The sequence below is a fragment of the Macrobrachium rosenbergii genome, chromosome 55 (genome assembly GCF_040412425.1).
Source record: "Macrobrachium rosenbergii isolate ZJJX-2024 chromosome 55, ASM4041242v1, whole genome shotgun sequence".
Classification (NCBI taxonomy): domain Eukaryota; kingdom Metazoa; phylum Arthropoda; class Malacostraca; order Decapoda; family Palaemonidae; genus Macrobrachium; species Macrobrachium rosenbergii.
Genome location: NC_089795.1, coordinates 35,680,671 through 35,695,984, shown reverse-complemented (window position 1 = coordinate 35,695,984; position 15,314 = coordinate 35,680,671). Strand labels below are relative to the sequence as shown.

The 15,314-nt window shown below is 34.6% G+C and overlaps 1 protein-coding gene across 1 annotated transcript in view; it reads right to left on the bottom strand.

The window, feature by feature from the left end:
* LOC136835786 (F-BAR domain only protein 2) overlaps nt 1-15,314 on the bottom strand; it is a 261,890-nt gene that overhangs the window by 57,360 nt on the left and 189,216 nt on the right. Inside the window, exons 13-15 of the mRNA XM_067099642.1 lie at nt 6,223-6,291; nt 3,710-3,786; nt 179-327 (exon numbers count right to left, since the gene is read on the bottom strand). Coding sequence (XP_066955743.1) covers nt 179-327; nt 3,710-3,786; nt 6,223-6,291 — 295 coding nt within the window. The remainder of the gene's footprint in view (nt 1-178; nt 328-3,709; nt 3,787-6,222; nt 6,292-15,314) is intronic.

Here is a 15,314-nt window from a genome sequence, read left to right as displayed (position 1 = left end):
CATTCTTACTTTCACGAATACTCACACTGCAAGTTAGTAAAGCTAGTAATAATTCTGGTTTTTTAATAAATATAAAATGCTAAGCTCAGATTTTAATACCAGAATTTGAATCTAATAAGGTTTTATATTAATTTTTACTTTACAGATATTAGAAAAAAAATTTTGTCGATGAACTTACCTGGTAAAGAATTGGTGGCAGGTGACATAGGTCTGGTTAGAGATGTGTCCCCTGAGACAGTTTTGTTGACAGCTTTTGGGCTACTCTCACTATTACCACTGAAGTTGAAGTTTAATCCTAACAAATCAGCAGAACTAGTTTTACCACCACTGAAAGCAAAAGTTGTTATTCACTATACATGTACCAATATCACCACAAAAAAAATCAGTATAACTCAGTATAAAGTGCTTGGTTATTTACATTTACAAAAAATAATCTGGCAGTTGCATATTTGCAAACATCATCAATTCATTTGCAATTCAGCCTTGTAAATTAAATGGGAATCCTTCAGGAGTTCTGCAGCATACTGCAGAAAATGGCAAATGACTCATGTAGCACAGAAAATATAAAGTAAATTGAAAAGGAGAGTATGGGCATCAGGCTTGTTTGTTATTGGGGTGAAAACTGGTTTCGTGCCCAAGGTCTGGATAAGAAGCCCCTTAAACTTTGAGCGAGGTAAGACTCATATAGGATTTCTATGGCTTAACTGGTTTCCCCCTCTTTCAATACACTTAGCAAACTTTTCACAATTCATCAAAGTACACACTGTCTCAGCAAGGCTCAATGAATTCTTAATTGTAAACAAGGCATATGTTTTCCAGCATAAAAACTTTATAACCTTTGGAGTTCATAGAAACAAAGGCTCTGAATCAATAATTGAAAAATCAATGATTTCAAGTATTTTAATGCAGATCAATTTCAGTTCTCCTGTTCAATGTACTATTAACATTTTAGGTAAGTTCACTTACAGGGCAGTTACAAGTAAGTTCTTTAAAAAAAAAAAAGGGGTTTATTTGCAGAAAGTAAATACTATATAAATGGGTGAATGGCAGCCCAAAGACTATGGATATACATGGTAAGCTACCATGTTACCTCTGTTAAAATGACCAATTTTTTAATCAATTTGTATTTTTCATAGCTAACAAACCTATGGATAATTCTTCTAGCTTCTACCACCAGCTGGAAACCAGTAAAATTAACAAACAAGGTATTGGTGGTAACAACGTAGGCTGATAGGCCTAGGTGGCAACCTTGAAGGTTGTCACCTATGCCAATCAGCCTACCTCGTTGCCACCAATTCCTCATTTGTTATTTTTACGAAGGAATGACACCTCAGTTTCTTTCATTCCAGGCAACTTGATTGAGGGGTGGCTAGAGGTGAGCCCTATAAGTTAAGACCACAGGTTTGTCATTTGTTCATATGCGGAACAAGCCTGGGTCTAACTTATGGATAGACTCACTTTTGGAGGGAGGAAAGAAAGTCTGGAACCGACTGGAGGTTCAGCACACCTGGTAACTCTTCCTAGCTTATAAAAGCCTATGGAATGGAACCAAAGCCTCTGACATAATAAATAAGTGATTATTTAACAGTTAGACTTCTGGGATTTTGTACAAGGTGACGAGACAATGTAGGAGGAAGTTAAAGAACTATATCTGTAGATAACAACCCTTTGTAGCCACCATTAGTTTGCTATCAATCCTCTCCCCTTGCTAGAGAGAGGAGGGATTTTTTTTTCCCAGTTTTATATTCGTGTAAGAATAAGCAAAACTCAAACAAAAAGACTGCAGTCTCAGCTGTATCAGACCCGATCCAGCACATGACGGAACTTATGCTAAGCTATCTTTATTTCATGAAAGTGGCGCTAAGGTCCAACTCCTAGTTAAAAATATGGAAACAGACTCCATTAAAAAAACATATTAAGTTTAGCAGAACTTGACAACAGCTTCCTTCCAGTGTGGTTTTTATCATATGGATTAATATTATTTCCATAGTTTAACCAAACCAATGACCTAATTCATTTAGCTCTCAGAGGGCTGGCCAGGATTTTTGTTAATGTTTTGATTTTAATTAAATTACAGCTCTTTACAAACTTTGTGATTGGGTTAACTGAGAATGATGGAACTGACAAAATGTTTTTTACTGAATTGTTTCCAAAACTTGCCATTCATTGTCAATCATATTTTGGACATTCATACATCACATATCCAAATTGGTCAAACAAGGGTGACAATTATTCTAAGATGTGTCCTGATGACTTGCTTGAGTCTACCCTTTGATTTGATGAATTCTATTTCTAGCACTGGGCTTGATTTAATTTGTTACTATCATGTTCACTGTTCCATATATTCTGCCATTTATTGACTACAGGCAGTTCCCGGTTATTGGTGGGGGTTCTGTTCTGAGGGTGTGATGATAACCGAAAATCGGCAATTTTTGGAGCTTATCGGTGCTGAAGTGCCGATTTTCGGTTAACGGCACCGATAAGCAGAAAGCAGCAATTTTCAATGCTAAAAATTGCCGATTTTCGTCGCTGGATGATCACCGTTAACCAGAGACTGGCTGTATAATGTTTTAGAGATGTTACATAATCACCAACACGAATCTCTATGTGTGATCATGTCATAGTACACTACTGTAGTTGCAGCTTTGGCTGGTTTATTGACTTCTCCATTTCCTTTGATGCCTACATGGGCAAGAATCCAACATATTTCTACAATTTGACCATCACCAAATAATTTGTGATGTGAACATTTTTTCATTTTTTTAGCAAGGGTATTTTTTGGGATGACAATTTTGAAGATTTTTTATCGCACTTGAAGAGTCTAAAAATTATGAATTTCTATGATGGTATAACTTTGATCATTTTAATGGCTGAGCCTGTTGCACATACAGTAATTCTGCTGTGTAAACAGGAGCATTGCTAAAAAAAGAATAATTTGTAAGTTTTGTTGAGTGATGTGCCCTTTCAGATACCCAAGGTAAATTTGGTGGACTGTAAAAGCCAATGATGAAATGGGGTAAAGGATTAAAACTGAGGGAGAAAGAAAAGCTAAAAAAAAATGGCATGTCTGTCCCATTATCAGGGGCTGAACTAGATAAATTGTTAAAACAAATTAAATAATGAGGACTGACTATGGTACACTGTCAGGAAGTGATGCTGGTGAAAAGTCCCCTGATAGATATAAAAATACTGTATCAAGACTACACTAGGAAGGCATGTATGGATTATTCAAGGCCCAATTACTTTTCTCTCAACGCTAACTGTCATATTCTATTCGTCATATTAAAGCTCATGTTGAAACAGAGCGTTCCCAAAAACACCTCCAACTGAAGAAGAATTTTAAAATACACCATGATGAAATATGACACCAATGCTTATAAATCATAAAACAACATGGCAACTAATGTATGTTAATTGTTAACCAATCAATTGCTGCAATAAATTAAACTAAACTTTTGTACTAATATGTGGCTAACATCTCTACAGAATTGTAACAATAAAGTGATAACCTGTTCAACTGGCAAAACATTAAAAACAAAGATAAAAAATCAAATGATGAACAGTTTAAACTACAAAATATAAAAAAATGACAAGTGTTATAACCTGGACAAAATATAAAAGAAAAATATCAAAATAAACTATAACATACATAAGAATATAAAGGATTGCATCACAATAAACAAACCTAAAAAAAATCTCCCCAGCTTACCTCAGCTGTTGTGTAATACTGTTCGAACGTTTCATGGGAGGGAATGATTCTTGAGCATCTGTGGATGTTCGCCTCGTCTGTGAGAGGAGATAAATCTCAAAAACTAAAACATTTTATGTATAACATTAAAATACACATTAAGAAAAATCAAGTTCAATTTATAACATATTCACAAAAACACAGCTTTATGCATAAGACACAAGTACTGACAGGAAGACATGCTCATTGACAAAAATCCTATGGTTATCTTGGCTAATAACAAGAATAAAAACTCCAGCATAAACATCAATAAAGAACACAATTACTGTATGTAAGACTACCAACAAAATCAACTTCTAAAATACATTAAAAAACTAATAAATATAAACCAAGTACATTACATCAAACACACCTTTGCCAAGAACTGCTAATTATGAACTTCAGCTAGTTCATTGATTTTAACCTTACATCACTACTTGCTGAAAATAAGAACTTTAAAATATGGCCTACCTATAGGAAAAGTTAGTTTGCATACCTGAAAATTTTCTCCCCTATAAGAAGTTTTCAACGTTTTATTCACAAAAATTATTAATTTACTATTTCTTACAGGCCTCAGCTTCTAAAGTCAGTAACACCACTCAAGCCTATTTGTGAGGCATTACAAATTTTACTTTTAATTAATGAATGGACTATCTGGAATGTCTAGTTAAATTCTGAGGCAACTCCTTTACTCATCTCACTAGACTGCCATAGGATAAAATCACCACTTAATGAGCACGTTAACTGGAATCCCATTTACCTGAATATGAATCATACCTAAGGCATCTGCATTTCCTTTAGAGAAATCCTTTTCTTCTGAATACTGGTCTTATGTACTGACAAAAAACTTGTCCATCGATTTTTGTTTTGCTTCAGCAAGATTGATCTGCTCTTTGCTTCTCAAACGTGTTCATTTTAAGAACTGAAGAACAGATCAGTTTTGATGAAGCAAAACAAACAAGAAAAACAAGTCTTCAGTCATTGTCTTCATTGTTGTGCCTCCAACAACAATGGCAACAATGGATTTTCAATCCTTTCTATTTATTGCTATCTTCATGAGTTCTACAAATGTTTTGTATCCTCCAGTCACTTTCCTTATTCCAGCAGTGACTGACATACATGAATGGAATAAGAGGGACTGGAGGAGACCAAAGGAGGAGGGAACATTTTTTTGTCAAACCTTTCATCTTTAACAGTAGCACATCTTTAATGAAGTCATAAATCAGTAAAAATCTTAGCCTTCAATACAACACAACACTATTGGGTTATAAGTTTACCCAATTTCATATGCACATAATCCTGATTGGTTTTGTAAAATGAAATGGTCTTGCATAAGTGAGAAAAATACTAACCATATTTTCAGTATAAACCTCCATTATGTATATTCATTCATGACAATTTTTCCCATTCAAAACTTCTGGTTCAAAATTCCAAAAACATATAATTAGGCAAAGATACCTCTTAATGCTGGTATTCAGTATATGACAACTATTATGGAGGTATCTAATAATTCGTTTGTATTTAAGCACAAGGTGCAGTCTTTAAAATAAACATGGCAAATTTAAAAAATATAAATAAATTAGCTAAATTACATTGAATAAGCTTACGAGTATGTTTAGGCTTCCAAAACCATGACCTATCAATGAAAAGATCACCGACACAATCTAAACTACTGATTTGGTACCTCAAATGTCCTTAATACACATTAATGCTACTTAAAAAAAAACAAGAAACATTACTGTACATAAAATTGAAACAAGCCACTAAACGTAATGTAATTTTACTGTTATGAAGTTATGACTTTTTACATGCATCATACAACAATTTATAAAATGACAAATAACTGTTTTGCATCAGCAGTTATGCATAATTACATGCCTCCTATTTTAAGCAATACACACAAGCTCTGATACTAATTTGCTGAGAATACAAAACACAAATTTATCTATATGATATATACTATCAATATACTATAGGCTTCACACCAGCTCAGTATGACTATAAGCCATTCTGCCAGTCATTCTCATTCTCTATGTTTGGGTATGTTAAAAATTTGCCAAGACAGCATTTTTTGCAAGTTAAGAAACAAAAAATGAATCAATCTTGTGTTTCTGGAATGAATTATTGGATGCAAATATGCTCTTACATCACAAATCATACAAACTTCTGAAGATGTGATGCATGATCAACAGCATATGTGGGTCAGTAAGAGTCTAAAGCATGTCTGTCTGTTATGCCATCTTGATGCCAATTCAAAATAGCCTCTGGCAAATTTTGAGGAAATCTCCCCTTTAAACGAAAGGAGTGATAACAAGCAACAGCATAGAAACATGCTTGTCTGAGTCATATTTAGAAGTCGTGTAGGCAAATGACAAATATATTCAAGAGTATTATTTCTTAACATAAGAAAGCCAGTTGTAATGCAGAACTGGACTAGACAATCTGAGAAAAAGGTAATCAGAATAAGCAGAACTTTCATGCACAGTACATGTTACCTTCTGCAATGTCAGATATCTGATCTTGATCTTTCCATCTGAGCTTATCTGGCGTGGAGGCACACGAGGCTAGTTGGGAATTAACAATTAATGCCAATATAAATGTGATTGCACTTTTGTAAGTATTGAGGTTATTTCTCCTGTAGCCTTTCTTTCTTCTAATTATACATACCGATTTTTAAATATAATACATTTACAACAATGATCTGAGAATATGGAGATACTAATAAGAGTGAGTTCTTTATAAGGTATTCATGCTAATTTGATTACCATCAACTATAGTACAGGAAGTACTAAAAAAAAATTTTCCCAAAAATTCAAATTTTAAATTTTCAAATTTACAGATAAAAATGTTTCTGAAAACCACTATCATTATTCACTGAGCTAACTACTGCATTCCACTTGACAACACTGCATGGGATTTCTCAAAAGGGAATGATTTTACAGCATACTACATTGCCATAATTGTGATTAGCAAGCAAATATAACATACTATTTTTCCATTCACTGCTTTGTCTATTCTAGTTTGTCACTTCAAATGCCTACATATGGCAGAATGGTTTGCTTCTATGTCCATCAACCAAAATAACATTGACTGAAAGCTCTACAGTTATATAAGTCATATCACTGCTGCATAAAAGTAAAATTTACCAATGACACCATCTTTTCTTCATAAAACTTTAAAATACAATAATAAATACACAATATACAATTAAAATTTATCCTTACTGACTTAATAATGCTTCAAAACAAATACACTTTAAATTTTTATAGGCAAAAAATAATTATCCCTATGGGTGTTAATTACAGCCCCAACACTGCCAATTTACATTTACATTTTTAAGAATCAAGATTCTTGCAAAATAAACAGCAAAACATACACTTAGACATACAAATGATCTATTATCACTAAATAACAGAGATATATTACTCGCTGTAAATTCAATACATCCCAAAGTTTATGATAAAAGAGGAGAATATGATTTTGAAATATTAGGACTGCCTGCTTTTATTAAAATATCCCACTTCATATGACTTATGGAGTCATATGCTTGCAACTTTCCAAATTTGCAAATATTTGTATGAATAGCGAAGATTTTGTCTACAACTGTCAATTATTTGTTAACAAACCGATAAATAACAAATTCGCAATAGGAACTACAAAACTACTTAATATTTTTGAATAGAAGAAATCTTCTACCATAAGTAAATAAAATTTCAATGTTAAGCCAGCGTGGCTGTTCGATTTTCCAATCCAATTATATAACAATTTTAATTGTCCTGTTCTCTTGCATGTATCGTATATGTATATATTTAATGCAAATTTTCATTCATATTGTATAACTACCTTAATTATCACGACCAAAACTACAATTATATATGTAGGTACAGTTTGCATCTTGAAGCTACCAAAATAGTACTGGATATGATAACTTTACTGTTGAAGAAAACAGACATTTGTCTGTTTGCAAAAGGGATAAGTCTGAGGTAATGTTGATCTTTTGCTTCAGGATCCAAATATGACTGGGGTTAAGACCTTATGTTTGTTTATGTTATGTTATTTGAGCACTCGGTCCATGCGAAACTTGTGTAATGATTTACATTACTTTGGTTTCACATTATTACTATTATTAACATTCAAACATGACACTGACTTCAAATATTTCACTCACATGGCTGGCCCAAGGTTCAGCAAACTGAATAATTATGACTTATACCACTTGAGGGATAAATTACTTAGCAATAAGTGATAACAGAATTGTTTATATTATTATTTAGCTATTGGTGCACGATGTTCTTCTCAAATGTTACAGCACAGCTGATACATTTGTGGATGGTGCAAGTCCAGTCTGTGGGAAAATCTTCCAATTCACATATTGCTTTGCTTTAGCACATGGCAAAAATTTTTTGGAATAAAAGAGCATACTTGTTTGTTTTAATAAAGAACTTTTGGTTTTGGAAATAGGCTTTAATCAGAAATTTTTCTTAATTTTGATTGTACAGTTGTCATTTTTTTCTGTCCCATATATATCAAGGTTGAGGATGTTGCTGTACCCTTACTTTAGGGGTTCCAAAAGTATTTATCACTTAGTCAGTACTATTGTTCTTGGATGCAATGAGTATCATGCTTTATTGCTTGTAACATTTATGCCATGTGCTTTTCTCAAATTCTGAAAATCAATACACTGATTCTTCATAACTCCCAATAAGCAAGTCATCTGGGTCTTTAGTCTGTAAGGCATCTCTGAACTTCATGGGTGCCACAAATGTTTATCGAGCAATCAGTACACCTGTTTCCTGGAGTCAGCTGAGTATCAGGTTTTGTTATTTCAACATTTATGCCATTCAGTATTCTTATATTCAAATACCAATAGAATGTTTCTTCATAACTGCTCTAATCAGCCAATCATCTGGGTTTGAGGTTTAGAAGACAACTCATTGGATTTTCACAGTAATTTGTTCTCTAAAACTAAGGAGGAAAGTATTTACTTTTCAAAATCTAAGATTCAAAGTGTCTTTCCTGTTTAGCAGTATTCATATGGACTGAGTTTCCAGACTCAACTTTCCAAATGGTTTATGAGGTAATAAAACAATACCAGTAATAGCATTCATCCTGCTATTAAACTTTTTCTTGCATAATGTATGTTTATTAATTGTGCAAAGGACAGCCTCTAGACCTCAAGGCTTCAATACATGAATGTGATATATACAGTGGTATTACTAATACATACACTTTACCCTAGTGCCTTAAAGAATTTCCAGTCCACTGAGATCAAATCTAGCACTAAAGGCAAAGTTTGACCGTTGCAGTTTCTCCTTGCTCGCCGACATCATATACTCCAGTTCTAAAGTGAAGAAGTATTCGATTCAACTCCAACCCACATTAAATCTTGCATGAGTCAAAATATGGTCAATATCTTTGCACTGGTTGTCAGCAACACTTGGTCCAAGTGCAAGGAAGGAAATACTGTATTAAAAAAAAAGAAAGAGGTTTAACATAGGTACAGTCTTCACTGAGAACTGGCCTTAGCAATATGGCAGTGCCTTCCAGAGTAGAAAACTGACCCTACTGCCATTAAACTGTCCTTCTATGCATCAAGCAAGCCCCCAATTTAAAGGCTATGGGAGGAGGGGCAGAGTTAAATACAGAAATGTGTAAGGTTGTCTGCTTTGTCTACTCATATGGGAATATCATTCCTCAAACTCGAACAAAATATGGACAAGGATGAATAGATGCTGAGAGCCATAGTTCACCAATAGAGAAAAATCAACCAACCTGAATAAAATCAATAAAACATACCTCGTTTTAATGATTGCATCCACTGAGTTTAGTTTATAAAAAATGAGCAGCCTTGTACTTATAAAAAATTACTTTTATAAAAAGCTGAACTGTTTTCAATAATACACACCAAGAATGTCACAAAAATAACACTGCTTATTAATGAAAACTAATTTGAATCACTGAACAAAGGCTGTCCAAAACCTCTCACCAAACTATTGTTAACGCATCCATACAAAGGCATAACAGCAACATGACCACCAAACAAGAAACTTACATGCTGTGCATTTAAACTTATAGTATACCTTTGAAATTATACACCCATAATTAAAGTACCATCTAAAAACTCCCAAACAATCGCTTTGCCTTGAAGAGTTCAATCACTGAAAGCAAACTCTACCAACACTCCATGTTGTACATAGTTTAGCTTAAAAAACATAAACCAACTTTCATTTCCTAGACATGTACCAAATTTACAAACCATACCGTAAGTCCATACAAGGTGTATGTAATTCAGGAGAAACAGACATATTGCATCTAGCCTCAAAAACACACACACCTTTGACTTTCAGAGTTCTTTTGACATAAAGAAGCAGTTCACAATGCTTAAAACCAGACACTACAACATGCATACACAGCAAAGTCAGCATGGGTACACACCTTAAGAAAGCATTACTAACAACAATTTTCTGGGTGAAAAATAACAAGGCTGGAACTTACTCCAACAGCCTGAAGATGCACATCACACAGAAATGTTCTCCTCCAAAAAGAGTCTGCAATACAATAAATACTTGAGTACCTATCTTAAGTAGTCTTTTTAATACAAGACACTAATCTAAATCTAAATCAAAATCACAAGAACAAAAAATAAAAATCATCTTTGCCCATCTCTAGCAATAACAAAAAGCAAAAAATATATAACTGCAGCAGTAAAGTATGATTTTACCATAAAGGGGCATTCGGTGATTCAGCTACAGGCTGAGTTATCCTGATGAAAAAATTACAATTGTCGTGAGCCAATGTAACTCTGCCCTTACAACAAAATCACTGGCAAGTAAATTAAAAGACCATAACACAGGGCCAGCAAAAACTCAGCTAACTTTGAGGGTTCACTGTAATAAGCTCTTTCACAATTATGCATATCAGACCTAACCTGGAAGTGTGAAGGTTTTGTGAAAATTACCATGATTATAAAAATATATACAAATTCAACTATCAGTTAAGTGGAACAAGCACACAAGATGTTGACTTCCAGCAAGCTTCCAAGTAACAGAAAAGTCATGTGTTACCAAGATTATCATTATTAGACAGTATGGTTAAAATATTTCATTCTCACAGGGCTGGCCTGACAAAATTTTTTGAAAAAAATTTGACTCTATTCTAATGTCATTTTTTCAGTATAAAACTGGTACACCAAAACTGGTGAAGACTGACAAAACTTTTGCAAATGGTTCCTCTCCGAAACTTGACATTTAGTGTTGGATGAAGTTTTGACATTTGCATTAAAAACTGTTAACAATCAGTAATAACCCTACATGCTCTCCACACAGGAATTCGGTTATGAGGGCTCTCCATAAAACAAATGTGGTTAAAAGAATGAGACAACTCTAAAGATGGCATAAAACTACTTGATGTGATTTTCATATTGATATGAAGAATGCCACAATCTAATGACAAAGTTTAATGCTGTAATTCATTATCAGGTAAATTACTGCAGGAAGTCCTTTAATAATCACATGAGCACTGGTCCAAGTATTTCGATATTTTTACCAACTCTTCGAATTTAAAACCTCTCTTGTACAGAAAGTCAAGAGACTACCAGTGCTGCCAGCCATTGAAATTTACTAATAAACTATTGATAAAAAGCTGCTTTTAGACTTTTTCCATTATATCAACTGAGTGTTATTTTGCCCCATAATTTCATCTCACCATATCTGTTTTCCATAACAGGAAGAACAAAAAATAACATAGCTTTACCGTAGAGAAAGCCATGCCAGATCATACTGAGCAGTCTCTCCTCTTCATCATTAAGTTTACTAAACACTTCATACATAGCGTGAACATTTAAAAAAATTACTAGAAAGAGGAACAGACTACAAGCTCTGGCCATGTCCTTGGCAGGCAGGAAAATTAACAGCCAACAAAGAACAGGTGGAAGCACGCACCCACTTATTACAGTTCAAAAGCATCAGACTCAGCAGAAACACTCCCTGGTATCCACCAATGCAGCATTCTAGTGAGAAGAGTAAGGTTAAAAGGAAGCAGGGCTGCCCTTGGTGATGGCTTCCATGGCTATAGAAGGCAAGCCTGTGAGGAGCAATAATGAATATGGTAGAACCTCCTGAGACTTTGGTTGGGGATTGGCAGGTAGTTCCAAGGGTCCGTCATAAATCATTATACGGCCACAGTCAGCCAAGTGTAGCACAACATCCCTATAGATGGTGTGGAGAGACTTTAGCAATGAGAGCTTGAAGGTCTTAAAACTCGAGTTCATAATCCTTACAAAGAATGGCAACAGAAGCCTCACATAGAGGATTAGTTGGACAATTGATACCCAAGATGTTATAGATCCACTTGAGGATTTCCATGTAGAAAACCATCTCCAGTCTCCTCACCCATGTCTTTAACCACAAGTACAGGGTCCTGGGTGGAATCTAGTCTAATTTCCTTGGAGTTGAGGAGCAGATAAATGTAGACAAGAACACAGTAGTGTTCTGAGGGTTCCAGATCAGAACAAGCATAAGCCACACTCATAGAAGGTCCAGTTAAAGACTTTGAAAATGGGGAAGACTAATCAACTGACGTAGTAACCACAGAAACAATAATGGGGTGCCCATGCAACTCAATCACAGGCTGCAAGTTGAAAACTAATGGAAGGGTATGGAGACCCTGATGGACAACCAGATGAGGTAGAAGGGAAACTGGACCAGGGTGAGCTTCTTTGACTGGAAATCAAGGACACAGGCCACGGTCATGCTTAGGGAAATGAGCAGAACCAAGTCTAGGGTCCTGATAAAGTTGAACTGCAGTGATGCTAAACTAAGGAGACTTGGCTTAAGAGTACAACTCAGTAGCAGTCTTTTTATATGTACACAGGGAAGCCCACTTGTTAGTGGAATCACTTGCAGGTTAGGAAGAACCTGTGAAAATGAAGTGACAGAGCTGTGATTATGGTGACTGTGAGGGCCACCACCCAAGAAGGTGAGAATGCAGGGAAAAAAAAAAGGCAAGGAGGCTGACAAGAATAGGAGCCAAGGCAGGAACAGATGAAGTGGCAAAGACAGTTGAACACACTAAAGTGCACAAGCGCTTGAAGTCAAACAAGACTGGCGGTAGCTGGATAGACATGAGCGGGATACACCAAAGTAGGATACACAAGAGCCAAAAGACTTGGCAGGACTGGAGGGTATGTCCATGCCATGGAGGCTGAAGTAGTTGAGGGGAAAAGCTCAATGCATGGGCAGGAATGGCCAAATACTGTACATGGGGGAGTTGAAAATTCGGGAGAAATCAAGTACACAGATGCCATACAATATAAGGATGTCAAGAGTACACTGCAGCATACTAGCCCTTAAACGCCGAGCCTCTATTTACAAAAACGTCTCCCGTATGCCGGCGGCGTTCGGTGAGTTAGCGCCGAAGCGGAAAAAAAGTTTTTTTTTTCAAAAATCACAGCATGCTTAGTTTTTAAGATTAAGAGTTCATTTTTGGCTCCTTTTTTTTGTCATTGCCTGAAGTTTAGTATGCAACCATCAGAAATGAAAAAAAATATCATTATCATATATAAATATTGAAATATATGACAGCGCAAAAAAAATTTTTCATATATAATTTTATACAAATCGCGCTGTGAGCAAAACGATTAAAGCTAATGGGATATTTTGTTTTTCTTTGTATTGTACACTAAATTGCGATGATTTTGGTATATAACAAATTGTAAAACGATCAAAGCAACACAGAGAAAATATTATCACAAAATGATGCATGAATTCATAACGCGCGGACGTAAAAAAATGTTTTTTCAAAAATTCGCCATAAATCAAAATATTATGCTAGAGACTTCCGGTTTGTTGAAAAATGAAGCTAATTGATTGAATATTACTAGACTGTAAGTGTTTTAGCTTACAATTGCAGTTTTCGACCATTTCGGTCGAGTTAAAGTTGACCGAAAGTCAAATTTTTTCTATTTATCGTTATTTATATGAAAATATTTCAAAACTGATAAAAGCTACAACCATGAGTTATTTTCTGTGGTATTTTACATGAAATTGTGCACATTTTCATATATAAAACTTTATGTAACAACTAATATAAAATGGTGCAAATATTACGACAACGTGACTCAAGAATTTCTGAGATGTTCGGCCGAGTTACCACGCAGATGTAAGGAAAATGTTTTTTTTAAAAATTCACCATAAATCGAAATATTGTGCTAGAGACTTCCAATTTATTGCAAAATGAAGGTAAACGATTGAATATTACTAGAATGTAAGAGTTTTAGCTTACAATTGCATTTTTTGACCATTTCGGTCGAGTTAAAGTTGACCGAAGGTTGAAATTTTGGCAGTTATCATGATTTATGTGAAAATATTTCCAAACTGATAAAAGCTACAACCATGAGCTATTTTCTGTTGTATTCTACATGAAATTGCGCACATTTTCATATATAAAAGTTTATGTAACGACTAATGTAAACGATGCAAACATTACGACAACATGACGAAAAAGAATCTCTGAGATGTTCGGCCGAGTTACTGCGCGCAGAGCGTAAGGAAAAAGTTTTTTTTCAGAAATTCACCATAAATCGAATTATTGTGCTAGAGACTTCCAGTTTGTTGCAAAATGAAGGTACATGATTGAATATTACTAGAATATAAGAGTTTTAACTTATAATTGCGTTTTTACCATTTCGGTCGAGTTAAGTTGACGAGGATTTAAGAAGACCCACAGCAGTTATAAACGTGGTTTATATGAAATATTTCAAAACTGATAAAAGCTACAACCATGAGTTATTTCTGTTGTATTCTACATGAAGTACGCATTTCCATATATAAAACTTTATGTAATGACTAATATAAAACGGTGCAAACATTACGACAAGCGTGGCGAAAAATTTCTGGTGCGGACGTAAGGAAAAATTTCAAAAATTCACACCAAGTAATCGAAATATTATGCTAGAAGACTTCCAATTGTTTACCAAAATGAAAGGTAAATGATTGAATATTACTAGAATATGAAGTTTGGCTTACAATTGCGTTTTTATCATTGATTGAGTCAAAGTTGACCCGAGTTGAAGAGTATATGTTATCTTGGTTTATATGAAAATATTTCCCAAACTGATAAAAACCATAACCATGGGTTGTATTTTGCTGTATTTTACATGAAATTGCACACATTTTCATATATAAAACTTTATGTAACAGCTAATATAGAACATTGCAAAAATTACGACAAAATAGCCGAAAAAGAATTTATGAAATTTTCAGCTGAGTTACTGCGCGAGCGTAAGAAAAAGTTTTTCAAAAATTTACCATAAATTGAAATATTGTGCTAGAGACTTCCAATTTGTTGCAAAATGAGGGTACATGATTGAATATTGCTAGAATGTAGAGTTTTGCAGCTTACAATTGCGTTTTTCGACCATTTTGGTCGAGTCAAGATTGACCGAAGGTTGAAATTTTGTAGTCGATGTACGAGTCGTCCGCTTGGCACCCAACAGACAATTTTAGTCGACGTATGATACGTCCATTAGGCGTTTAAGGGCTAGCATATATGTGTAGACAAGATGGCCAAGTACCCAGAATCAAGGAAA